Genomic DNA, 25866 nt, shown 5'->3' on the forward strand with positions numbered 1-25866 from the left:
TATAGTTCAGGTAGGGAGAACACTGCAGGCAAGTACTTCTGGTTTCCTGATCATCCTGTCTTTCTGAACACCTATGCTAGGGGTATACATGTTGAGATGTTGTTTGGTTTTGGTTTGTTTTGAGGTTTTTGTTTGTTTGTTTGTTTTTAATTTGTAATTGTTAATGGCAAGAACCCCTTATTCCTCCCTGAAGCAGAAATATCAAACTGGACACTACAGCAGGAGGTTTCCCTCCGAGTGGTAGCAGAGGGCACCCAAAGTACACCAGGAGCACTGTCAGTTCTTTTTGTATTTGTGCAAAGACTACACAGGACAGCCTTGCTTGAGCCTTTACCTTCTTCCTGGCTTTTCCCAAGAACCTCAGGATTAAGCCAACACATTAATGTGTGAGGTTCCCAAATACAGCACAGGGAGGCATTATGAGGCAGCTCAAATCTGCCATCTATTGAATTTTAGGGGGAGTAATTTCTTAAAAGCATGGATTTGTCAGATTCCATGTGCTGTACACTTTTTAATTGGGGCTGGCCTTCTAACTTAAGTTGAAATTGGTTGACACAGAGATCAGTTACAGAAGACTAGACCCCCAAAGTCCAAGTTCAGGAGAGAGAAGCGCTAGGCCATCAGACCAGATACATATTTCTGAACTGCTGTAGCAGAGATACAGTGTTTGCATAACTGCTGAAGTGCCTTGTGTATACATTTTGCAATATACATTTATTTGCATTGACAAGAAAGAAATCTCAGCAACCAGATGTTTAAAAAAAAAGACACCTGGGCATGCCTCTAAGTGAAAAGAGCCAAACCTGACCGTAAGAATTTTTAAAAAATTTTTCTTTCAACTATATATTAATGAGGTTAGTCAGCCTGAAGTCTAGACACAATACCAATACTGTCACAAGGCCAATGCATCAGGAAAGAACAGAACTGCTGTTGCAAGGCCAAGCACAATGCAGTGCTAATTAGCACTGCTATGATACCAGTCTGAATGCTAAACTGGTTGACTTTGTGCTTTTAGTGCTGTCTTAAAGATGCTGGCAACTTTTTCTCCTTCAAACCTTATTAAAAAAATAACAGAGACAGCGCTATGTCATATAAACATCAGACCAGAGAAAATATTCTAAGTCAGAAAGCAGCAAGTGTCAATTTGAGTAATAGCTTTATTTAATTTATAGGTCCAGCGTCTGCAACTGATCCACTACAGTCCGCTCTAATAAGTGCTAAGCAATTAGTAGTCATTCCAGCATGAATAATGCTGTGAACGGTAAATCACCAAAAATGAACGTGTACAAAAGTACATGCTGTACACAGTGGAAGCGTAGGTAACAGCCTCTCTACATTTTCAGTTTAAAAATCTTTACAGGTTAGTAGAAATCTGGGTCACCTTGTTCTGAAGTGTAATCATTTTGTACAAGGCAAACATGATCACATCCCTTTGCTTAACAGCATCAGATTGGCAATTGCAAAGTAACTCTCATAACAGGCATTTTTTTGGCAATCTTCCCAAGGCAGTTGTGAACTTGATTAGCCACCAGGACTGAATTCTTAACAGCAGGAATTATCCAAATACGGCTCCTGGCATACCAGGAGAGATGATAAAACGTGATGGATTAAATAATTCAGAGGATTTTTTTGTCTTCAGTTGATACTTTAATGTACATTCTGTTTATGCTTGTTAAGCTATCACGTCACATTAGCCTTATACATTTAAGGGGAAAAGAACTCTCAGAAAACAACCTGTTTGTCTTTAAGATTCTGAGAAGATTAACTGAATCCATCTACAAACCCAAATCTGAGACTACCTGGAATCAAACTGCATTAGAACTAGTACAGGCGATGGACTGTTCTCTAGCTACCACAACCCTTAAGCCAATATAGCTCCCCAATGTCCAGCTTTGGGAAACTCTAACTAGTACCTTTTTAATATTAAATAAATCCAGATTAGGGGAGAAAAAAAAAGGGGAAGGGAGAAGGGCACAAAAAGGAATTTTAAAAGTAAAAGACTATGAAGATGGAATTTTTTTCCTAACCCCAAGGATATTCTGAAAAAGGCAAAGGATTTACAGCTCGTCCCTTCTTCGCAACTCCCAATTTCTTCCACAGCCTACTGCTTCCCAACACCTCTCTTAATCCCTTATGTCCCCCTCCCCTTACCCATTCCCACCGCCTTTTTCTCCTCCATATGCCAACACGTTACCTCTGCTACACACAAGCTCCTCCCCGCCTTTCTGTTTCCTATCATCTACAATTTTAATCTGCATGTTTTGGACCAGCCAGTGTTTCACACAGAATGGATACCTGACGTTGCAGAGGGTGAACACCTGAAGGAAACCAGTTTGGCACAAGTTCTCTCCATTGCGAGTTGAAGGAACCTTGCACTGTGTCGTATCCCTGAGCAGCAACCCCGGCTGGAAAGCTGGGTAGGATGCTGGTCTTTGGAGCTGCTTGAAGGGAAGAAGCTTGAAGGGTAGATGAGAAGTAGGTGTCCAGAAGTGAGGAAAAGCGGCTTGTGGCACAGGGGAAGGCTGCACAGAGGGAAGTGCCAGATGGTGGGAGGCAGGAGTGACCACTTGTGCAGAATCGGGGAATTGTTCCTCTCTCACCCAGGAAAGGCTGATCAGAATGTAGTTGTAGGTAATTGCACCTACTGCAGACTTGCTGTTTTCTATCACCAATTCATAGGGTTTTCTAAAGTAGAACAAATGGCTTTAGTTCTGTTGAACTAATAAGTTTAGGATAGTATCCACATTTAGGATAGTATCCACAGAAACAAAATTCTCTTGTTGAGTTTGTTCATCAAAACTTCAATGAATTTCATTATGAAGCATCTATTTTAGCAGCAGCTTTTCACTGATTTTTATGGCAGTGGTAAAGAAGTTTGCAACTTTTCTCTTGAGATTAAGAAAACGACTTTGGCTCCCAGACAAATTGCTGCAATGTATGTGCACTTAGGGGAGGAAGAAACACCCAAGCTCCACAGATTCTTAGCAGATGTAGAATCCTTTCTCATACCTAAAAGATTTATTATGTACTTTAAAAAGATTTCTCTTTAGTATGTGATCCATGCTCAATAGTTGTGGGGACAGAAGAAACTATTAGTCCCAGAATGGGGAGGGAAGGTCAGATCAGAGGTAAATAAAAGCAGCCGTACTGACAGAGGGCTGCTCCATACCATACCAAACCCACATCATCTCTAAACGAAGGATTTGCCACACCATCTGGAGAAGTTATTGCACATGGTCGGAATAAGTCACTTGTATAAAGCCAAAGCATTCAGTTAAGTCAATAATAAAGGGTGTCATAAATATTTGACAATTAAAGGAGCAATAAGAAAATCCTTCAGAAAAGAAAAACAATTGTTCTTCACAGACTAAGGTTAAAGCACAGGGAAAGCTCTATTGCAAAATGTAAAACGGAGGAAGGGACAATTCCCAGTGTGCTGCTGGTTTAAGCTTTCGGACAGGAACTTTTAACCACGAGATACTTTCTGCAAAGTAATTGGCAAGGAAAAAGTCAAATCAGATGATCTATATGCAAATCACTGCTAAACTGATGTCAAAAGGCTGTTAAACATGTTTTATGTCTATAAAGGTTTATGCAGTTCTCCATCTGGTCCACTCTCGTGGTCTAACAGGAAGATACAAATCTCAGGTCTATAGAGACTTAGTTACCAGTTCAGTAATATCTGGCCAGGATGGGCTGCTCAAAAGGGTTCAAATTACACCTTTCTGCTTTCAGTTCTTGTAATAACTAGAACTGCCATGAGTGTATCATTAAGCTCCGCCAACTGTTGAGAAGCAACGCACACTCCAAATCCCTTCGAAATTATTTTATTTAGAATGAAGAATTAAGAAGACCAAGCACTTATGAGTCATTTTATGAAGCAAGGGACCAGAGCTTTGCTTTAGTAACAACTTAAGTCCTTATAATAAAACTTTGTTTCCCCAGCAAAGACCATAAACAGTCACAAACAGTGGAATGACAAATTAAAGATCTAGCCAAAGAGGTGTGATTTAGGTACATTTATTGAGGCTTTCATCATGTACTTTCTTTTGAGTTTATGCTTTTTGGGGTTCTTCAAGTGTTTGTGTGTGTGTGTGTGTTGGTGGTGGTGTTTTTTCTCCTTTCTCTCAGCCTCTTCAAAAATAACTTGAAACTTACAGAACAAACTAATAAGCAAGAGATCATACATTTCTGTGGTCCTTGGAATTAACATCCTGGTTACCTCATTTTTTGACAGCTCTAACGAAGTGCAAAAAGGCCTTGGTGGGACATAAAAAAACCCCACAAAAAAACCAAAACCACAGCAATCTCAACACACTGTAGATTTGCTTAGCTAAGAGTTCCTTCCTTATGTAACAAGTAGAATTTTGTGCACCAGCTCCACATAAAGCCTTTCAGTTAGCAAAACAAGGAGCAACGCTGTACAGTGGCCAATAGTTTCGAAATAGCGTAGAAATTTCCTTTTAAGGGGCAGTTCCCACTTCTTCTAGTGTATTCTGCAATACTTTTCAGATACGTTATTTAACCGCTCAAACCTTCTCACTGCACATTGTACAACTGCAGGAAGAGAGGAAGCAAGAGTTATACTAATTTTTTTTTTTTGCTGTGCTTCTCCAAGTAATTTAAGGCTACCTAATACAAACGAACTAATGCTTTCTCATGCTTGTATATTACATCGCAGTTAAAACCTCTTGAGACCATAGTAAAGCAAAATTCACAGCATTTGAAATTAATAGTATTCTGCAATTAGTCTGCTTTACTACGCAAAACTCATGCAAATATACTGCCTACATACATTCCACGAAAATCTGTAGATGTTCTTTTGGGAAAAAAATACCTCCACTTGGCCAATTTTCAAAGCAGAGGTGAGCAAAGTTACTGGGAGGTGACCCAACAGGATACTCACTCATGTGGTGGTTTTCTCTGAGGATTCTGATTACAGGTAAGGATTGAGCTGTCTCATTAAACTAAACCTGCAGCGTAAGTCCAAGCAGCCATCAGATAATCAGATATCCACTGGAAAACCAAACTGCAGTAGTTCCAGAACTTGTGAACCTCTTTGTTCCCCACAACAGGCGCTTTCCTAGAAAGCCAGTTTCTTCTCAGAGTAAGAGCACGTTTCCATATTCATTTATCAGCGTGCAGCAAGTGACAAAAGCTATAGAAAGATGCAACTTAAATCTTTGATCAATAGTTTGATCAATAGCTTCTTTTACTATTTAATACATGAAACAAACCAGTCCAGATTTTAAGGCAGTGGAAAAAGAAAAACCTAATTTCAGTATTTCCTCATATTTTTTCCCTAAACTTTTGCATCTAAACCCCACACCTCCAAAGACAATATTGTTGTAACAACTATTCCTATACAATAATGTGAATGTCAGTTTTCTTGTGATGAGTGTTTTATACTTGTGGTATGTGTCCAACCACGTGTCCCAGAGCACTGGAAGGAAGACAACAGAACACACCTGAATCCAACAGTAGTTTATTACCCACTCGTTGCAGATGAAGTTAAGACACTTCAGTCACCAGTCATTATGAGTTTAAATATTAGTTGACAACTGCAGAAAGTGTACAATGAGTACAAAACCATTAACAATAATATAACGAAAAGTTCTGATGTATTAATTATTAAAACAGTTGTACACTATTATACAGCAACCATTATATGATCCTCAATTAACTCAGGGCTTACATTTGAAAGTACCTTTTTTTTTTTTTTAAATAAAGTAATCCAAGAGGTTGAGAGACTGGGGGTTACAACTGCATTGTTTCCCAAAATACTAACATACAGCCTTACCTTACACAGATACAGCTGTTTTGTATTTTATGAACACTTGCTTTTACCAGGGAATGCAGTAACAATTAAAAAAATCTATATATTAAAAAATTAAACTCCAATACACAATATATTATATATCTATATTGTACCACAGATTTCATATAAATCAAGTATAGGCCAAATTTTGGCATCATTTTTAAGTGCATTAATACAAAATCCCCCTCAGATTTTGCTCTTGCTTTTCAGGTCACAAGCTCCTGAACTGATCTTTTGCAGTTATGATACTTTAGATATCTAGAACTGTCTTAAGATCTAATTTCCATTTCGGGAATATCACCATTTTCTTTCATTACACTTTCTAACAAAAATAAAGTTGTGGGAAAAACACAGTGACTAATTTAGTCAAAGTTTAGTGTCTAACAAAATGCTCCAACTTGATAGGGCTTTTTATTTACATTTACTGGTCAGTATCTTTAAGGTAATATTCCTCTACATATTCTTCTTTGATCCACAGGAACAGTTCCTAATTATAGGCTGCAAGCACATACTGCTTTGCTTCATTTTGTTAAATGGACCCTTACCAACACACAAATTATTTCTGGTGCAGAATGGAGTGCAAATATTTTTTTCTAATGCATAGTTAAATTTGTTTCAATTCCAGCATGTGATATTCACTTTTTAGAGAACAACTGAAAAGCTACATCATCTCCACCACACTACATCACATTTTGTTTCCAAATTAAGCTTTGTTTTGCCTTTGTTTCAAGAAGTGTTACAGAAAGAAAACCAACTTTAGTGACGCAACTAATCTGTTAATTTGACAAATATGGTATTTACAGTAAATTTTAAAATAGGTTTATCTATTTTTGCCAAAACAAAAGGCCACTTAAGCTTTCCACTAGAATAAAGTCCTGGTGTGAAGTCATTCAATGAGACCTCCTCGCACAAAAAAGTCAAAGTTTTTTCCAAGTCATTTGTAGAATATAGCAGTAAATTATATAACCTAGAAACATTAGACCAAAAATCCACCCAAGAATCAATTACAGCAAGTTGAGTCACTATACCCCAAGAATCAATTCTCCTGTCATCGTTTTATCTCCTGACATTATTCTGGGACCTTGTCATTCAGCACAATTATGGTACAGAGGAAAAAGCATCAATTACGTGTTGCAAATGTACAGCCAGTTCCAGCTGCTGAGAAACAGCTTCCCAGTTAAGCCCTTTAAAAAAATCTTGTAAAAACTGGGCTAAGCACGATTTTAAAAAGAACAATCTCAGATCTCAAAAGCAAGGATCTCACATTTCCACCTTAGAGGGCAAGACCCTCCACAGCCACTGCTTGGATGCAGGTTCGAGCATGGACGTGACCTTCAGGGTTCATTTTCAATGCGATACGGAAGGAACTGGTGCAGAACTCCAGTAAAATTAACAGGAGTTAGACATCAACGCCCCTTTATACCATTGATTTATTAAATAACTCATGTATTGTGTGGGAAGAAAAAAAAATTTTTTTTTAAAAATCACAATTTTATATTGAGAAAGCAAATACAGAAACAACTTTTAGCACAACAGATGTATTTACTTACAGCATGCAAGGTTTGTTTGTGTGTATTCGAGCAGCTAACTGCTATTAACAGCCCTTAAGTATTTACAAGTTCAAACTTACAATCTTCGCGTAAGTAGCAATTGCTTACAAAAAGTTCAGGACACTCCCTGGGAAATAAGCAAGAAATGGAGTAAAAAATACCGAAACCAGAAATCAAAACTAGTAGCAACAGAAAATGTAATAGCTTTTAAAATCCAGACAATTTAACACTGTTCTGGTAAAAACAAACCAAACCAAACAAACCCACAAACAAACAAAAGAACACACACACACAAAAAAAATCACAAACATCACACATCACATTTTAAGAGAAACACTTTTTTTTTTTTTTTTTTTAAAGGAGAAAAGCTGTACATAAACTTAAGAAGTAAATAAAGAAAATACAGCTCCCTTTGGTTTGCCAGTTTGTCTTAAAAGGGCTTCTCCACCTCCCCCCATTTGCAATGTGCATGGTAAGGGAAATGTGATCAGAGGCCGAAGAGCTTTATTGGTGATCACACAGGAGAAAGATGCTTCAACCCCACTTCATAGTATGGGAAGCAAAAGTAACAGCTTTTTTATAAACATGAACATGAAAACTTGTTTTCGTTTCAAAATAGTAAATCCTAAAGTTTACCCAAGATGCAATAAAGATGTTAGTCCTGTTTGAGAGCCAGGTCAGAAACAAATCCTGCTGCTATGTTTACGGCAGTCTAAGACTAATTGGAGTCTCTTCAGCCTCTTGGAAAACAGAATTTTGTGCCAAGTTCCACTCTACGTGACAGTTTCAGGTTTTATTTCATACAGTACTCAAATAAGACAAATTTAACTCATAGCTTTTTGTAATAAATGTGTATCTAGATGTGCTTCTATAAACTAGTATTTCTCTTTTCGGAACTATACAAACTGGAACTGAGGAAGTTCATTAGCGCTGACATATAAATGTGGTTTTGCACCACTGCACGAAAGGGTTCAGTTGTGTTGTCCTTAAGAAAATACATTTAACTACCTTTTAGATCTATGTTAAATTTACTTATAAGTAATTTGGTACCAGCTGATGCTCATACTAGAAATGTTTTTCATGTTCAACTCTAGCAATAGCTTAGGGCAAAGAAAGTGCTCCGGTTTCACCTGCTGTTTTGTCATGCCTGATTTGAAGGAATCTTAACTTGTTATTAAATAGAAATACACTAAAATACACATATTTAAGTTGGATTTTTAAATTTTTGCATTTCTGCTATTTTTTATTCCAGAGCAGTATTCATATTGCATGATATTTTGTGCTAAACTGCCCTCTTGAGCCTAGGCCCTTATAAAACATGAAAACAGACCAGTAATACTTTTTCCATGTAAACTTCAGCGAAGTAGCTGCAGTCTTAGAGACAGGGTTGTAAAGGTGCTGTATAAACATTCTGATACACATTTTCCTGTGTACTAGACTATGGATATATGGAACGTGACATTTTGAAGTTACCCAGTGTAATGTATAAAAATAGAAAATATATATTTATGACTAACAATAGAATAAACTACAGTGCAATTATCCTTAGCCTATTGAAAGCCCTACCTGCATATGATTTTTTTCACCCATTCTAGATCTTCCACAGTAATTTTTCTTCATTATGAGCAAAACAGAGCAAGCACAGCTAGAAAAGTCAGCTTTAACACCACTCTTATGCTGCAAACTTGCAGTTCCTAGAAGTCAAACACGTACCTTAAAAAATTAGTTTTGCTCACGTGTCTCTTCTGTGCTAGAATTTAAACATTCTTTGCTACAAGCTGTAAAGCTAGGATGTTTAAGGAGAATATGCCCTAAATTTCATAGGAAGTTATCCTACTATTTTCACCAGTCCTCAGACTAGTTTAATATCATTGGAACTACCTCACTGGCTTAGGCTTTAAGCATAAGGCATGCTGTGTACATTCCCCCCAGCTATTTATTTATTTTAGTGTGCAAAGCCAAACCAGTGGAAATCCCTCCCTCACAACCTTGCACATCAATTTACCTTTTACTGCATATTCAGCATAAAGCTGCAAAAGAAGAACAGATTTTTAAAAATAAATCCAGAAATATGCACTGAAACGAGGTAAACATTTTCTTCTAAGGTCTTTTCAACTATAGTTGTTTAACGCGCTATCAGTTCTGGATACATCAGTTTGAATACATTCATAGAAGTGCATTCTGAATGCACTGAAGAACTGCATCAGAAAAGTTCGCTTTTCACATCACCTAATGCCAGGGTACCACAGCTTCCACTGCTTTGAGGAAAGAGATACAAAGTTAATTTTGTTAATTTACATATTACCAGTTTGGAGATATAAACTCCAATACAAAAACCTTTCAACTCCAAATATTGTTTACAAAACCGTAAGTTTTGTATTCTATCTAACCACTATACTTCCCAACCAAACTATGTTTTTCCGGAAAAAAAAAAAAAAAAAGTACAATACGAAACTGAATAATTCATGTCTGGCTGAACAATGAGACAGGTTTTGCTGCAATATGACAGTTCCTGATGTGGGAAGAACAGATTGGGCAACAAATTAACACAGACAAAATGAAAGACAAGAGGGGCACATGAAATTACAGTTCAAGGGTCATATTCTACTCATCACTGGAAAAAGGATCATGAAAAGCTGAAAAGTGCATAATAATTCAGTAAAATTTAGATATGGGCAAATCATTTATGCATTGACCGTACTGTCCTGACTGCTCACTACCTGCCTATCAGAGTGATTAAAAATTTAATTATACTGTCTTCTAGCTATCTAAATAGAGTAAAAGTGATGATCACCTTTAAATATAGTATGTTAATGCATAAAAATACATATTTTTTTTCCAGAATAAGTATTATATTTTCCAACCAATACCTAAAACCAATGGTCTTTCTAAATTGTCTTGGAATAAATCAGGCCCATTTCTTTGCAGAATGGGGTAGTTTTATTGTTTATATTTAGGTAATTAATTTTGAATATCTGTCCACTGTATAAACAATCTCCAGAAAAATATATCCTCTTCCAGTAACTTACAATACACATTAAAAATACATACAAAAGGGATTATTGTCCATTTACAACATCTTGAGCTAAAGGATGTGATTCTTGGGTCATTTCATTTATGCAATTTTGATCAGGCTAAAATGAACATTCCCATTACCTAGAACCATGCCAGCAATGTGGACAATCTAACATTTAAAAATATCTGCCTAACTATGTAGTATTTTAAATAAAATCAGGCATTTTTACATCATAGTATATATGGCATTTCTTAATTTAGCAACAGAAAGGCACAGTTATTAAACCATAAAATACAGTACCTGAATCATATATACTCTAATGATATCTACCAATGCCAATCCAGACATTTTACTCTATAGAGGGGACTAAAGAAAAAGGCTTCTGTTCGTTTTGTTTAGAAAAATTCAACCTAGTTTGGTCCATTAGAAATGCCTATTAGCTGAAACATCTTGAAGCAGGGCTTTGGGAAATAAGAGGAAAGCAAATTTAGCAGTCTGTGGTCCAACAACTTGAATAAATTACTATGAAATGGCAAACAGATCATGAATGGAGCTTTCTGATGAGATGTCAGACATACCTGTTAAAATGTTAGCGTAGAGAGGTGCAGTATGACAGACATTCCAGATACATTCATTGCATCTCACATACACACAGACTTCATTACAGCAGTAAATCCAGACATGGCATTTATAGAGCTCAGCACTTCTCGTGGACAGATATTTGACTTCTGGCCCCATACCATCCCCAAAGATGTGCGAAGTTCTTTAAATGCTTTGCCTGCTACATATTGCTGTTAAAGTGAAGTCCCTGCTAAAGCCAAGCTCACTAGCCTTTCCTTAGCAAACTAGTGCATCTCTTCAAAAAGCAACTAGCTGTGTTCTTCCTATTTAAAGTGATAAAACTGCATCAAGAGAGACCAATAAAATGGAAAAGGCAAGGAACAATAAACATGAGGGAGAACCCAACCATTCCATAGGTAATATAGCGATAGGGAAGCTCAACTTCCATGCGTTGTCTTGCTTTCCGTACATCATCATGTGGTATGCAAAATATCTTACACGCCAGTGGAATAGTGGCTTTTTTCATGGCTACTTTTGTTAACAACAGAACTATTACTCCAATCAACAACCGCAATATGGCTTTTCCAAACACAGTCACAGTGAGAGCGGAAAGAGATAAAGGTAAGGTTTCGGGAGGAGGATCGAGCTGGAGACCCATCATGTAGTTAACGTGAGAGCCACAGGCCACTCCAGCACCACAGCCCAGAATCTGAGCTGTGTCTCCTCGGGATGTGCTCCAGGTGTCCAGAGTAAAAGAGAAGATGCCCAGGGCTAAATGGAGGCTTATGATAATTAAGGGTGCATATTTGTAAGTTAAGTTGAAGTTATCAATCTGGTCCACAACAGGATGGAAGACAATCAGGATAAGAATAGCATACAGAAATCCAGCAATAACATCCTGTTGAAGAGAGAGAAAGATACGATTTCAGTGTAATAACTATTTTAAAAAATAAGTTACATTAGCATGCAGATAAGTCTAGTTGCTCTGTTGCTAAAAGCAACTTGTGGATTAACATCTTTTCTCATTTACTATACAATATTAAACCTTTTTTATGTTAAAATAAGGAACTGCATTTGACCACCTATTAACAGGACACCTGCATCATAATCAGATCTAGAATGGTCATGATCACAAATGAAGTTATGATCAAATGATCCATGATCAAACAAAATTGTAGATCTACAGACTTTTAACAGGGCCTGTTGCGATAGGTCAAGGGGTAATGGTTTTAAACCACAAGAGGGTACATTCAGACTAGATATAAGGAAGACTTTTTACACTGAGGGTGGTGAGACCTGAATAACGTCATCTACACAACGCATCACTATTTGATGTGTGACTTTGTTCTACAACGTTACCTGTCAGCTGAAATATCAGTTCATCCCATCGTCCTCCACACAAGCGGCTCTGACTTGGGAAGCCGCCTTATCACTGATGCAAATGTGTCATTCAGCTTTTTTGAGCTGCCTTATTTTCACATGCTCCTTTTAGACTGTGTTCATCTACCAGCGGTGCTATTCACTTCCAGGCTTACTGGTTTCTGTCTATCAGCTTTTGTCGAAGGAGAAGTGATCCTCAAAAACCTCTTTAGCCATCTTTATTCGTGGTCTTACATTCTGATTACCATTTTGCAGTGTTCTTGTTTTCCCATTTTTACGCTGCATGCATTTGTGTTTGTTTGATTTTTTCCTTAATCCTTTTTAATTAAAAAAATCTGGTTTTCAAAGATGACAACTTTGTTATTTGGTTCTTTATAAACTTTGGTAAGTGAAATCCTAGCATTTAGCATGGCACTCTGAAATGCAGATGCTTTGAGTAGCTGACATGGAACTCAACTGGACATTAACAGCCACTCTCTCATCCTGCAAAATTATTTCTACTCCATAGAAGAAAAGTTACTCTACACCTTAGTGCAGTCATCAATTTCTGCACTAAAACTGCTATTAAACATCAGCTAAATCTCAACTGTGGGCTGCTTTTGTGAAAGAAGAATATAAATTAAAAGAAGATTAACATCCACTTTTAGCTATTGTATCAATTTCTCTGCTGACAAAATATAAGTATTCTGTTCCTATAAGAAATTTAAAAAATATATACATATACAATTAATGCACTGTAAAAACTTAAGTGTGATGGAAGTGTATGAAATCAGAACATCATTTAAAAGCTTAGTAGGAATATTTTCTTACCAAAATTGAATGCATTCCCATATAAATTCGACTACAGCAAACCAAAGAACACCAGCAGAATGCAAGGACCAGTCCAAACATAAGGGGATACTGGTAGGGGGGGAAAAAAAAAAATGGAGAGATAGTATTAGAATTCGGAAAACAAACAAACAAAATCACTCTCTAAGAATTCTATAATTAATTCCAATTAATGCAGCTTATGCTTAACATTTTCCTCACCCTAGCCTACCCAAGCCTATTAGACCACCTCGAGTAAGTCCACTTTTCATAAAGTCAAAACATTATTAAGTCAAACTTTTTCAACTATTCCCTTGTCCTCTTCCTTTACATTCAGGATATATGAATTTCAGGGCATTGGTCGTATCTTTTCAGACAAAGCAGTAAAAAGTCAATAGATCTTTGTAACAGTTAAGTCTTGCCATGTTATGATATCCTAAATTGGCAATATGGGCAGAGAAAAGCCTTGTGGAACAGTTTACACTGGGTGAAGCAGCTACATAATATACTAAGATCGTTAACAATTATCCAGGCAGAATCTAAAACTTCACCTTTCTCCTGAAAAAGAAGAACTCACAATTATTTACAAATCAATTCAATTCCGTACACACTGTTTTAAAGTTTCTGCAATCCTTGACCTGATCTCTGAGTATCAGTATGAAACTCCTAGGATAGTAATCTTTTTTGTTCTCTACAAACCCATATAAATTTCCAATCCATGCTTATTAAACAAAAACATCAAATAATTATTTCCAATTACTTCCACCTTCTAGTAGATCTTTTATTAATAAGGACTGTTTACCAGGAGCAAACACAATACTTTGTTTTAATAAGCACATATCAGCATGTGCAACTTTTATAGGTTTCAAATAGAAGTATGTTAATTCACATCTTGCAGCACACTAAGAAACACTTTCCCCACTACAATATTGCAAAATGTTGTACAAAGAAGGACACAGCTTCCTTTTTTCAGTATTAAAAATAATTATTCTATAAAAGAAGCAGTCACAAGACAAAATGGCATGTCTCCAAAATTGCTTCACTTCCTACATGAAGGCAATGATAAACATTTTCGATATAAACAGGCAGTCTAGATGTACTTGAATCTCAGAATAAAAACTAAGGATTACAGGCAGTTTTCTTGCCCTTTCCCTTGCTCCTTATATAGGTAACCTGAAGGGTGCAATATCCAACAAATCAGAGAAACTATCTTTGATCTGATTGGAGAAAGTTATATATCCTCTGTGAACGCCACTTAACAGATTGACAAGCTTCCAAATCAGTCTTTCAGTAGAAGGTTTGAGAGAAGATTATCAGTCTTCTGCATTATTCCAACATTCTTTGAATTCTCAGCTCCAGGACCATGTTAACATGACAAACCTAAAATAATTTTCTCTAACAGAAAATCAGGAAGCTTATGTTTCACATAAGAAACAGATTGCATGTTAAAATCAATTCTAAACGCCCAGCTCACAGTTGTGTTATATCTAGTTTAAACTCTAATTCCCTTAGCAATACTTGTCTTTGCTTCTACTACGTTCATCCATAAATTGTACCTAAACAAAATTATGTACTTAATGATTCATTTCTAACTGAAATGATGAAGGAACCAATTCAGTTTCCTGCCTTTCAGAATTATGCTAATAATGGGCAATACACCAGTAACTAGGTCATACTCAAGGCACGACTGCAGAGCTATCGGATGCTGACATTGTTACAGCAGCCACAAAAACAATCCTTGCACCACCAGAACACAAGTGCAGCCCCATCACTCACCCCCATTGTGCCTCTACCATCATTTCCATTGATCTCAAGGTAAAAGCAATGCCACCTGCACCAGAAGACACTCAAGCCACAGTCTCCCTGCCTGGTGCTGCTCCACTATTCCCCAGAGGATGACCCAAGCAGAAATGCTGTGTATACAGGGACAGGTATACCAGATATCCTCTGAAGAGGAGCTTCTAGCACTTCTTTACACACTCTGCAAGATGAAAGTCTGGGAAGACAGACTTCTTGTTTGTCAGAGACTAGCAAGGGAAGATTTACTGTGCAAACCTCTTGACTAGAAAATGTAATAGCATCACAATTACTGGGTGGCTGAATGAGCTCGCGTGTGTTCATGCACGTGTCAGAAGTTTCAAATGATTTTGCCCGTGACTCGGTACCATACATCCATTCTTGTTTCCTGGCACGCATCTTTTGTGCTTCCAGGCTCCAGTCAGAGTAAGGCTTTTCTTTAACAAATAAAGACTTTTCCTGCATTTCTGCAATACCTGACAGAAACAGAAGCTGGAGCTTTAGCGGGAAGATCACCAAAGCGACAGGCTCTGCAGTTAATGATACTGTGGGTAAGAAGTGGGGATTGGGAGGGAGAAGAAGTTGGAGCAGCTGAACAGCAAGGCCCTAAGAACCAGGAGTACGAAGGAAAAGGTGAATGTGAGGAGTCGTGTTTTAACAGTCCTGGGCAGGTCATTGTAAACAGCAGGGAGAGTAGAATAAATTCTGGAAATGAAAAGAAATTCTTGCTCTCAGGAACTCTTAAGGGAGTGTTGTTTGAGGAAGAAGGAAACTATTAGAGAAACTTCAACTTTGAAGAAAATTTTGGAAACAATATTTGGTTCTGTCATATCTCACTCTCTTTTTCGTAGTATTGAGAATAAACACCCATTAAAACATCTGAAAACACTGGCTAGTTTAGCTCCTCTGTAGCAAAGCATCTGTATTCAAGAGCCCAAACACTTCCCTATCGTGTTCCAAATAAAAAGCCAATTATACATTTAACCCTGATTCATATATTCTTAAAGTAATGAAGAATTTCTAACTTAAACCCAGACCAATTATTCTTACTGAATAGCTTTAGCATGACCTCTCCACAAATGTGTCTGCAGTATTAGGTACGTGCTGATTTATGGTATTTTTAATGCATGATAATAATAACCACAGAAGTGCTAAACCCGGTTTCTTTACACCCAAGAGAGCTTTTTCATGAAGTATACCTAGTTGTATTGTATTTAGTCCACTATAAAAGAGAGGAAGATTGAAACAATTATTTTAATTTTCCCTGGAATAATATTCCACAACACAACAGTTAAACTGATTTCTGTGATTAGTTCCCATCCCACCCTTTATGGTCCCACTATGTAATCAGTACACTTGGACAACTGTCAGTTTATATTTGAAGCCTACTTATCAGTCAGTAAAATAACTATCAGTTCAGATAAATACATCTTTATGTAAAGTACAGGAAATAGAATTTGATCTAAAGAAGGTTTTAACCTTCATCTGTCCTGATTCCTTCCCATGTTATATCCATACCTCCCTGCACCGGCCACATAACCATCTGATTTTTTTTTTTCCACACACGCTCCCAGTATCCACCTGTAGAACATCGTAAGGCTGCAGGTACCCTCTGGGGCTCATAGTTCACTGGCCTCCTTAGACAGTAGCAGAAATCAAGCAGAACAACCCCCCTACTTCAACACAAATAAAGCACAATATCCTGCCCCCTCCTTGCCCATTTTCACTCATACCTTTTAAAAGCAGCCACTGGGTTCGAGAATTCCTAGAACATCCAACTGGTAGCACTTGCTTAAAATCTGCCTTGAGGTGATAAAGCAACCGCTTATTATGTCCTTACATGTAGGCATAAGTGTACAAGGTGACTAAACTCACTCCCACACACCTTGTAGCTCAGCAAGAAGACGGCTCAGCAGCATGCCAAGTCACATCACCAGAGGACATCACCTTGATCCTTATATAAAAAAAAAGCCGATGCCACAAATTTAATTCCAAATTATTGTCTGAAAACAATGCAACATTGAGGCACTAGCAGGCATTTCCTAAATGCCTGTATGTATTAATGTTTTGCATATATACAGTGGTAATACTGTGGCTGTAAGTATCCGTAACCTCCCACTGCTTAGGCATACAAAACCTCCCCAAACACCAAAACATCTTATATAATATCAGTATGGTGCCTTAAGACTATTAAAATTTGTTATCAGTCCTGCTTTACAATAATAGTGGATTTCACAAAACTTCCTTTCTGATCGCAAATGAATCTTCAAACACAAAAAACCAAAAACCACAGACCAAATAAACAAAAACTACGAGCAAACAAAACAACTAACAAACAGCTTTTACTATGTTTTCTACTTGAAATAGGCACATTTTATAAAATATTAATGTGAAAAGCCATAACTTTGGAAAATACTGCATGCACAAATTTGAAAATTACCAGTTATCCATTACCTGTGAGTTATAAACTTTCGGGTCTTTTCTATATAGTTGTATACAGACACACTGACAGTCTGTACTTAAATAAAAGATAAAAAGCAAGACTGCTGAATTCCAGCAGTTTTAGTCCCACAGCTTCTCGCATGCCAAATCAGATCCACAGAGGCACGAAGGACAGAAGATCCCAAGTTCACTTCCACCCTCTTCCCCAAATTCACTGCTATTCTTGCTCATTCAGGCATCAGAAGGCAGATTGGCATCTTATCTCCTCACAGATGAGGGTCTGAAAGGTCAGAAATCACAGCTGGCAGAGGTGAACATAAAAACCAGGTTTCATTCTCTCAGCTTGTTCTTTCTGATAACAGAATTTCCATATCTTCATTCCTGACCACACTCCGAGTCACTTCGAGTCAGATATTTAGGAGCAGCCCGTTTTAGACAGAAACATCTCAAACTCTGCCTCCACGCCCTCAATTGAGATCATCCTATGTATATCCTGAAAAACTCATTATGCCTCCATAGCTACCATGCCACCCCAATGATTTTGAGTGTAGGGAATATTTATTGAACTGCATATCGCTTTTTTTTTCCTAAATTAAAAACCACACAACTTGTGAATTCAAAATCTTAACATTATACAAAAATAAAGACAGTCACATAGAATCCAATCTGCACTTCGAAATCACATGTTGACTCAAACCCAACGTTAACCTGGCATTTTTCACCTTGAGAAAAGTACCCCACGTTCATACTAGATCAAATCATTGATATCCAGCTTGCACAAATATTTTTCCGAAGGCCAGAATAAAACTCTGACAATATGCACAAGCATGTAGTACAAACACAGTATTAGAAGATGAAATGGAAGAAGACTGAATTGACAATTGATTGAAGAGACAAATGCAACATATAGATGAAAAAGACACTTTTGTTGACATTGTGGCTTTTAAATATTTGAATGAATGTGTTTCTTTGAAGGCATAATATCCATTAAGAAAAGTGTCCCAGTCTTGATGTATATGCCTAAGGGACAGATCACCAAGCATGTTATTTAGAAAAAAAAAAAAAAAAGTTAATTGATTTCTTGAATTCACATATTAAGTTAAAGCTAGGAATAAAGCTGATGAAGTAGACTACTCATCTTCTTGTAGGTCTCAATTTTATTCCTGTACCCAGAATCAGTTTTAATCAATTAAACTAATTAAATTGGTGGCATTTGGAAAATCGCAGTGAAACTACTCCCAGTAAGTCTTTGGGAATTTGATGCCCTATATTTTTAATGGGAAATTCCCATTTTATTTAATTACATCCTCCAAAACTGTCTTGCAAGCTTCTGACTGGATCACATAGAAAATGTTTCCCTCAAGTGCCTATCCTCCTCCCTCCCCTTAATCTGACATTTTGCCAAGAGTCTTAATAACATAACTATTGTTTAAAAATGCTCATAAGGAAACAATCTGTCCTAAAAGCTTTGACCTAGGTCAGAAAATTCTCTTTCATAATGGCACATTCTTAAAACACTCCCTAGCTGCTAATTTATTTACTTTTTTAAAGCATATTCTACACTACAGAAATTTCCAGCATCCACGAATGGTTCCAAACTGATTTCCTAATCTTTTCAGTGTCCTACAGTGTTACTCAATGATCTTTTTTTAATCATACAAAAACTCAGAAGTTCAGCTTGAGTTTGAGACAATTATCTCGGGCCAGAATTCACTGAAAGAATCCAAGCAGCACTTGCAGCATCATGCTTTCAATAAGATATTTGGGGTAGGTAGTGTCAATAGTCATATGAAAAGCTATAATCAATGTTTACAGGAATACCTCTGAGACACTGCTTGGCCAGATGAGTATGAAAAGCACAGCATATAAATGATTTTCTGGAAGGAGCAGAAGGGAGAAGAGGATAGGATGATTAAAAAGGAAAGACCACTTATGAGTCATTTTAGGAAAACTAAACAGACAAAAACCTGTCTTTTCAAAGAGACCAAGTGGTAAATAACACCAGTTAAGCTACATTTATCAATTATTTCCTTCTTTCTTCCACTGACCAACCTCAACATCAAAAAGCATAAAAAATTTGAGTGCTACATATCACTACAAGAATTCCTTCTTTAAATTCCAAGATAATTACTTCAATGCCAACCCTGCAGGGAGTTAAAAGGTTTAATTTTCTGCTACACATCATTTGAAAAGAAATTTAAGAGTTACAACAGGAATTAGAGCCGGTTACTTTTTTTCTTTGCAGTCATTACAAATAATAATAATAAAAAAAAAATCCCTCCCTGAACACACCCAACAAGAATCACCTACAGCTTGCTCATCTTATGCCCCCAACACCTAAAAAATAGTTTTTGTGCAAACTGAAGTTTTCTCAGGTTTAATCACCACACCCTATTTGAAAGTATGAGGAGTGATTTACATGTGTGCAGTTCACTAAGAAAAGAATAATGCTTTGAATCCATTTCCTTTGAATCCATTCTTCATCAAAAACTCTGCATCTAACTGTACAGCATTTGTTTTTACATATTCCTCCCAGATCCTTTATATTAAATATTTGCTTATGCAAAACTGAAAAATATATTTAATGCCATTTTGATAGGACAGGCTGCTGCACACCCCTGGCAGAGATTCCCCAAGGAAACTTGTAAGAACTGGCTAAGCTCTTCTCAAACTTCTAAGAGCACCTGAATCAAACAGGCCACACACTTTTTCCAGCTTCCTTTTCAAATAAACTACAGGTATTTACAAGGAACACAAAGGTCACCTCACAACTCAAATACACATGACAAGGCCAGTGCTGACCCTCCAGATTCCCATCTCTCTTTCTCAAGAGCTCTTCATCGCGTGGGCAATTCTGGGCTTTCAGATCAGCCCTTCAGCAGCACTTCTCATGTCAGAAGACGTTTTATTTAAGAAACACATGTAAGAAAACCAACTCAACAACCACACATCTTTTTGTGTAAGTTTCTTCACAACTTTGATATTTCAGCCAAAACCCATTCAGACTTCTGAGCGATGCGGCGTCTCTTTCTGAAAGCAGCCAGTACTTGCTCTTACACACAGAATTTGCATATAAGAGATTGCCACCTATGTGTAGCTTCCAGTTTTATCATTACATTTATTTTACTTATAGTGCAAGCTTTTCAACAAGGACAAACACTTAAAACTAGGATTTGCTCACTTTCTGTAAAATTCTTACTATAGCCGTGTCATGATTAGACTATCCATCCAACCCTGATAACCAGTCATTCCTCATTCCCAGTGGGGATCTGAGACAAGTTAGCCTTTTGAAATGAAAGAGAAGGCAGACAATTCTAGAGGTAATGTTTCACACTGGTCAATCAGAATCACAGAACGATGAAGTTTTCTCTGAAATCCCAATATAGATCCTGTCAAACCCATCTCTCTTGATTAGATTCATGAGCTTTGGTTGATCAAAGTGATGGTGTGGATGGAAGATTTCAGGACAGGTGTTTGACCTGGTAGACCAGGCTGTTCTTGCACAATTGGTACTATCAAGAGTCAGCACAGCACCAAAACTGAAAAATATTTTTAGGTGTGTCAGTCAAATAAGGCATTACAAAATAGATGCACTCCACTGTAGGTTTAGCAGTAGTGCTTATTAAGGTCGCTATTATAATCAGTGGGGTGGAAAGACAGTTGCTGATGACAGGATTTGCATATAAAACATTGGCAGAAAAGTACATAGGGAGGACAATGCTGCCGTATTTAGTGATTTAAACTGCTTCAGAAGATAAGCCCATTCAACCCACGTTGGTTAATGTAGTTACAGAGGCCAGTTACTCATCAATCAAGGCTCTGGGATCCTGCTGAATATCAACTTAAAGTCCCTCTGTTAGCCTGCAGTGACAGTCAGCAGCTCCTGACTCAGCTCATTAATGCAGAGCTCAGGAAGGAGTGTGAACCCATCACTTCCTAATCCAAACCAGTACTGCCAGAGTCAGGCTGCATCCTGGAGGAGCTCTGGGAGAAAAGCCTATTTTCCGTCTCCCTGACCAATATTTTTTTTCCCCTCCTCCTCAAAATAAAACAGTAGGGTTATGACACATTCAGGTGCCATCCTAACTCGAGCACCGTTTCTAATAAAATATGTGTTGATATTTATTTGAAATCAGCAGTTCAAAGTAACCAAATAGAATATTAAAAAAGACTTTTCCCTGTAGTCTCAGCTTTAGGCTTCTGGAGATTTTGTAGGTAATCAGTAGTTCACCTCACCTCTTCCTCCCCGTTCAGGACACTATATAAGCCGGCTTGGCTCAAACTGTCAATATTTCAAAAGAAAACAGTTTTTCCCCAATGTGATAAAGGGATATGATGTGATACATCATATCAAGATCTATAATCTCACTGTCTTTTAAGTGTTTGTCCTCCTCTTTCAAGTGTATCAGACTTTCAAAGACAAAAAGAAAAACACTAACATCTATAACACTCCTAAACTCTCCTGAGTCTTTGGCACAAGCTTTATATCTCAAGGTTACTGAAGTGTCTTTGAAAGAAGTGGTTTTCCCTGCTGAGATTTAACAATAATAAATAAATACATAAAGATTATGCAAGTGCAATAGAAAGTTTCAGGCAAGCTTTCATAACACAAGGAGAAAATGAAAAAATATATTCTACAATGGACAGAACAGTTAGATATGATGAAAATTATCTTAACATATAATTTGTTTCTGTCTCAAAGTCGACTGCATTGAATATTTGCTATGTCCAAAGTCTCTAATTGTGAAAATTTGCCAAAATCATCTTTAATAAAAATACATCATCTCTGAAAACAATTTACTTGAACAATTTTGTTTATAAGCAAATATTTTAGTTTTACTACATATAGTCAAAAATACTTTTGAATACTACATGAAAGGAAAAAAAAATGTAATAGGGTTGCTGATAGGCAGTGAAAACTAGGAAAGCACAAACATAATTCAACAGGTTAAAAGCAAACCTAACTGAATACTGAATTTTTCTTTTTAAAGGGGCAATTTGGGCCATACTTTGAAAAATAACTGCAGATTTGCTCTGTTCTCTATGTTGTTCGAGGGCAAGACTCACAGATCGTCTTTGTTTAACAGAAAAGAACTACTACACAATAGAGGAAGTCATAGCCCAATGAAAGCAAACTCCAAATAAATTATACAGGAAAGTGATTCCTTTCTCACTGGAGTAACATCTTTTAGAGCAAGAGTGGCTTTCTTTGGTTTAGTATAAGCTTCAAAGTGGCAAACTCAATTAAATTCACCTGTATTCCAGAACAGAAGTCCCTACAGAGAGCTGTAGCTGTATCTGCTTAAATTCAAACTCAATCTTGCTGTAGTACGATTTTTCTGAACAAACAGCCCTAAGATGCAGACTCATTATGATCAGGGTCTGTGTAATGCTTGTTTATACTAAATATATAGAAAGACCATAGCCCAACATTTGCCAACGACTTTAAATCTAACCATCTGTATCTACTGATAAATAGGTACAATTTAATTAAAAATCAGAGTTTTTACAAGCTCCCTTATAATTAATAGCTTTCCAAGAAGTTCTGAGGTCAGATTTTTTTAACACACTCTATTTCCAGTATAGCATGACAAAAAGTTGTCATACAGATTCCACTCCCTTTCAACACTGGTAAAATATAGAGAACAGAGCATTAGATGAAAGCTTAAGTCTCTTTAGAGGCGAATCAAGACATTCGACGTGCCGCAGGTTAGCCTTTGATTAATATTGGGAAATAATTTAAAAATTAGAAAGGGTATTTTTTAAAAAAATGAACATTTTGAAATGGTAGAAGTTGATTTCATAGAGGTCTGTTAGTCAAACTCATAGGAAAAATTAAAATTAGAACTCAAACACTTTGCTTCTCCATTTCTTAAGCGTGGCTCTAAATTAATAACAACCGGCTGCATGTTTATGATTTCTTGATATACATTCATTATAAATATGCTTAATCAATTAGCACTGTATTTCACATATTGCAGTTTCAGGGTTGGCAAACTGAAATCAAACTTGGTTCACTGGCAAAAAAACATTTCACACATTGTCAGTTTGCTGGTTCTATAAAAGCAATCAAGCCGGGTTCTCCTCTGTACACATGACATCAGCCTGTGCAAAGCTAATCGACTGATACTACTAAATGAGGTTCCCCACATGCAAAGAAACAGAAATCCAGTTCATTTTTCCAACTGACATCAGCCCTACGCATCTAACAAGTAATAATCAAATATTTAGACTGTAGTCAGTCATATAAAACAAAAACTTTAAGCATCTCAGTGACAGAACTCCAAATATTTATTTCAAACACTCACAAACCATGGCATTATCTGATGCCTGTACAACTCCAGCAGAGTGATACTTCACATTTCCCTAGAAAAGAATACGAATCCCTTATAGCTTTATTCTGGGCATGTTGTATCATCTTGCAGAAGTAGATATATAAACTCTGATTAAAAGAGAAGCCAAATACAACCTCTAACCTTCAACTACCTCGTTCTGTTCAGGCACCCGTTCTATATGCTGAGATAGAGGCACACGGTGTCACACTGTGATAGCAGACAACTGGTGATTGTTAACACTAACTGGGAGGAGCTCAGCCGCTGCATAAAGCTTAAAAAGAGAGTTCAGCCTACTAAGATGCCATACATCTGACTTAAATTAGGTAGGTATTATAATAAGAATTCGTAAACATTAACAACTTAAGAGTAGACAACTTCTTCAACATTACATACACAGCCCACAAAACCCAATACTGAATATTTTTGCCTGGGAAAGACTTCTCCCTCATTTACTACTGAAATTGGTGCAGCAATTTAGAGAGCTGAATACGTGTTGTACTTTCCTTGGAGTTCTTACTGTCGCCCATGCTGCCAAAAGCAAATGCCAAAGCACGTGCCACAGCTTGCATGAACAAGATGATCAACCGTGTTATTTTAACTTAATCTATTGACCCAAAGAGCAATAGGCAGATCTGAAGATTTTGCTGAATGAAGGTGCTGAAAAGACCAGAGATTATCAGTTCCTGCTAATTATTACCACATTAATAGTTGTAAAACCATCTGAAAGGATATGTACCCCTCAAAACAGAAATAATAATTTCCAGTTTGTGGGTAATGAAACTAAAAAAGTGTTAAAGAAAAAGCTAAAGCTGCAAAGTGACTCAAAGCAAAGAAGGATGAGCAAAAAGCCCTTTAGTCCCTGGCTCTCCACCAGATTCTCAGTCAGTAAAACCAAACGCCTGCGAAAATATCAGATTCCTATCCAAACTTTGTGCAAAGCATTCACCGTACAAGAGATTAAGTTGAAGGAAAAAAAACAACTAACAAAAAAAGATACAGAATGATAAAGCAGACTTTTAATGTGTGCTGAGATACCCACGCACAAAGTCAGCAGAATTTCCACTCAAAAGACAGATTAAAGCAATTCTTGTTACCTAAGCACTCGCTTGGATTATATAAAAAATAAAGAGTTTTTAAAAAGGAAAAAAGGCACGGATTTCACATTTTACCCAAACTCAGCCCCTCTCTCTCCTCCCCCAAAAGAAACCAAGTCTGTCACCGCCTTAAGACTCCGGGGCTGGAAGACACACGGCGAAGGACGAGGAGGTGTTACCTGCCAGCGGCCGTAGCTGAGCAGCAGGAGCGCCAGGGGGATGGCGGTGCCCGACATGGCGTGGGTGGAGGGCATGCTGTACTCCGAGTTGTAGAACACTTCCAGCTTCACCACGGGCGGGGAGGCGGGCCGCGGCCAGCGGATCACGTCCTTGGTGCACTGTCCCACGTACATCACCCACACCCAGATGATGATCAGCCTCCGGCCCAGCCAGGCGTCCAAGTTCCAGATGCAGAAGGGGAAGAAGAGGATGTAGAAGAGCTCGTTGCCCAGCTCCGTGCCCAGGCTGAAGAAATAGTAGAGGAAGCGGTTGCGGGTGGTGAACTCCTGGCTGCCGTCCTCCTCCGTGAGCGAGTTGCGCCGCGGCCTCCTCCTCCAGCGCTGCGGGGGCCCCGCGCCGCCGGGCACCGTCCCGTTCCCGGCGGGATGCCCCTGCCCGCCCGCCTGCTCCGCGGCCGGGGGGGCGCCGTTAACCACCGCTCCCCGGCCCCCGGCTCGCTGCTCCGCGTCGGCCCAGACCGAAGGCCCCTCCACCCCGCAGAGCCGCTGGAAGGCGGCCACTTTCCGCGGGTCCTGCAGGTGAGCGGCCAGCCGGGCCAGGCGGCGGCAGAGAGCCATGGCGGGACGGGCGGGCTGAGGGCGGTGAGGCGCTGCCCGCGGAGCTGAGGGGGCTTCGCCTGAGGGGCGGCGGAAGGGATGGGGCTCCTGTCCGCGCCGCGGGGAAGCGCTCCCTGAGGAGAAACCCGCTCGAGGGTGAGGCGTCGCGGAGCGACGGACACCGCCCGGCTCCCCGCGGCTCGGGCCGCCGACCGCTCTCGGCTCGGCTCGGCTCCGCTCCGCTCAGCTCAGCCCAGCCCAGCCCAGCCCAGCCCGGTTCCCGGCGCTCG

General features: G+C 38.3%; 1 protein-coding gene across 1 annotated transcript; it reads right to left on the reverse strand.

Moving 5' to 3' along the window:
• Positions 1–5505: 5505 nt before the first annotated feature.
• Positions 5506–25844, reverse strand: SGPP1 (sphingosine-1-phosphate phosphatase 1). Its single transcript, XM_065636715.1, has 3 exons — positions 24980–25844; positions 13136–13225; positions 5506–11843 (listed from the first exon to the last, which is right to left on the reverse strand). The coding sequence occupies exons 1-3, from the start codon at positions 25595–25597 to the stop codon at positions 11292–11294; spliced, it is 1260 nt and encodes a 419-aa protein (XP_065492787.1). The 5' UTR covers positions 25598–25844; the 3' UTR covers positions 5506–11291.
• Between the last annotated feature and the right edge of the window lie 22 nt (positions 25845–25866).

Source organism: Caloenas nicobarica, chromosome 5 (genome assembly GCF_036013445.1).
Source record: "Caloenas nicobarica isolate bCalNic1 chromosome 5, bCalNic1.hap1, whole genome shotgun sequence".
NCBI classification, from domain to species: domain Eukaryota; kingdom Metazoa; phylum Chordata; class Aves; order Columbiformes; family Columbidae; genus Caloenas; species Caloenas nicobarica.

Excerpts from the sequence above, each read along its gene's own strand:
- SGPP1 (XM_065636715.1), bottom strand. The coding sequence starts at position 25,597 with ATGGCTCTCTGCCGCCGCCTGGCCCGGCTGGCCGCTCACCTGCAGGAC. Across the intron at positions 13,226-24,979 it reads TCAGCTACGGCCGCTGGCAG|TATCCCCTTATGTTTGGACT; the intron begins GTAACACCTCCT and ends CCCCCCTACCAG. Across the intron at positions 11,844-13,135 it reads TGGGAATGCATTCAATTTTG|GATGTTATTGCTGGATTTCT; the intron begins GTAAGAAAATAT and ends TCTCTTCAACAG.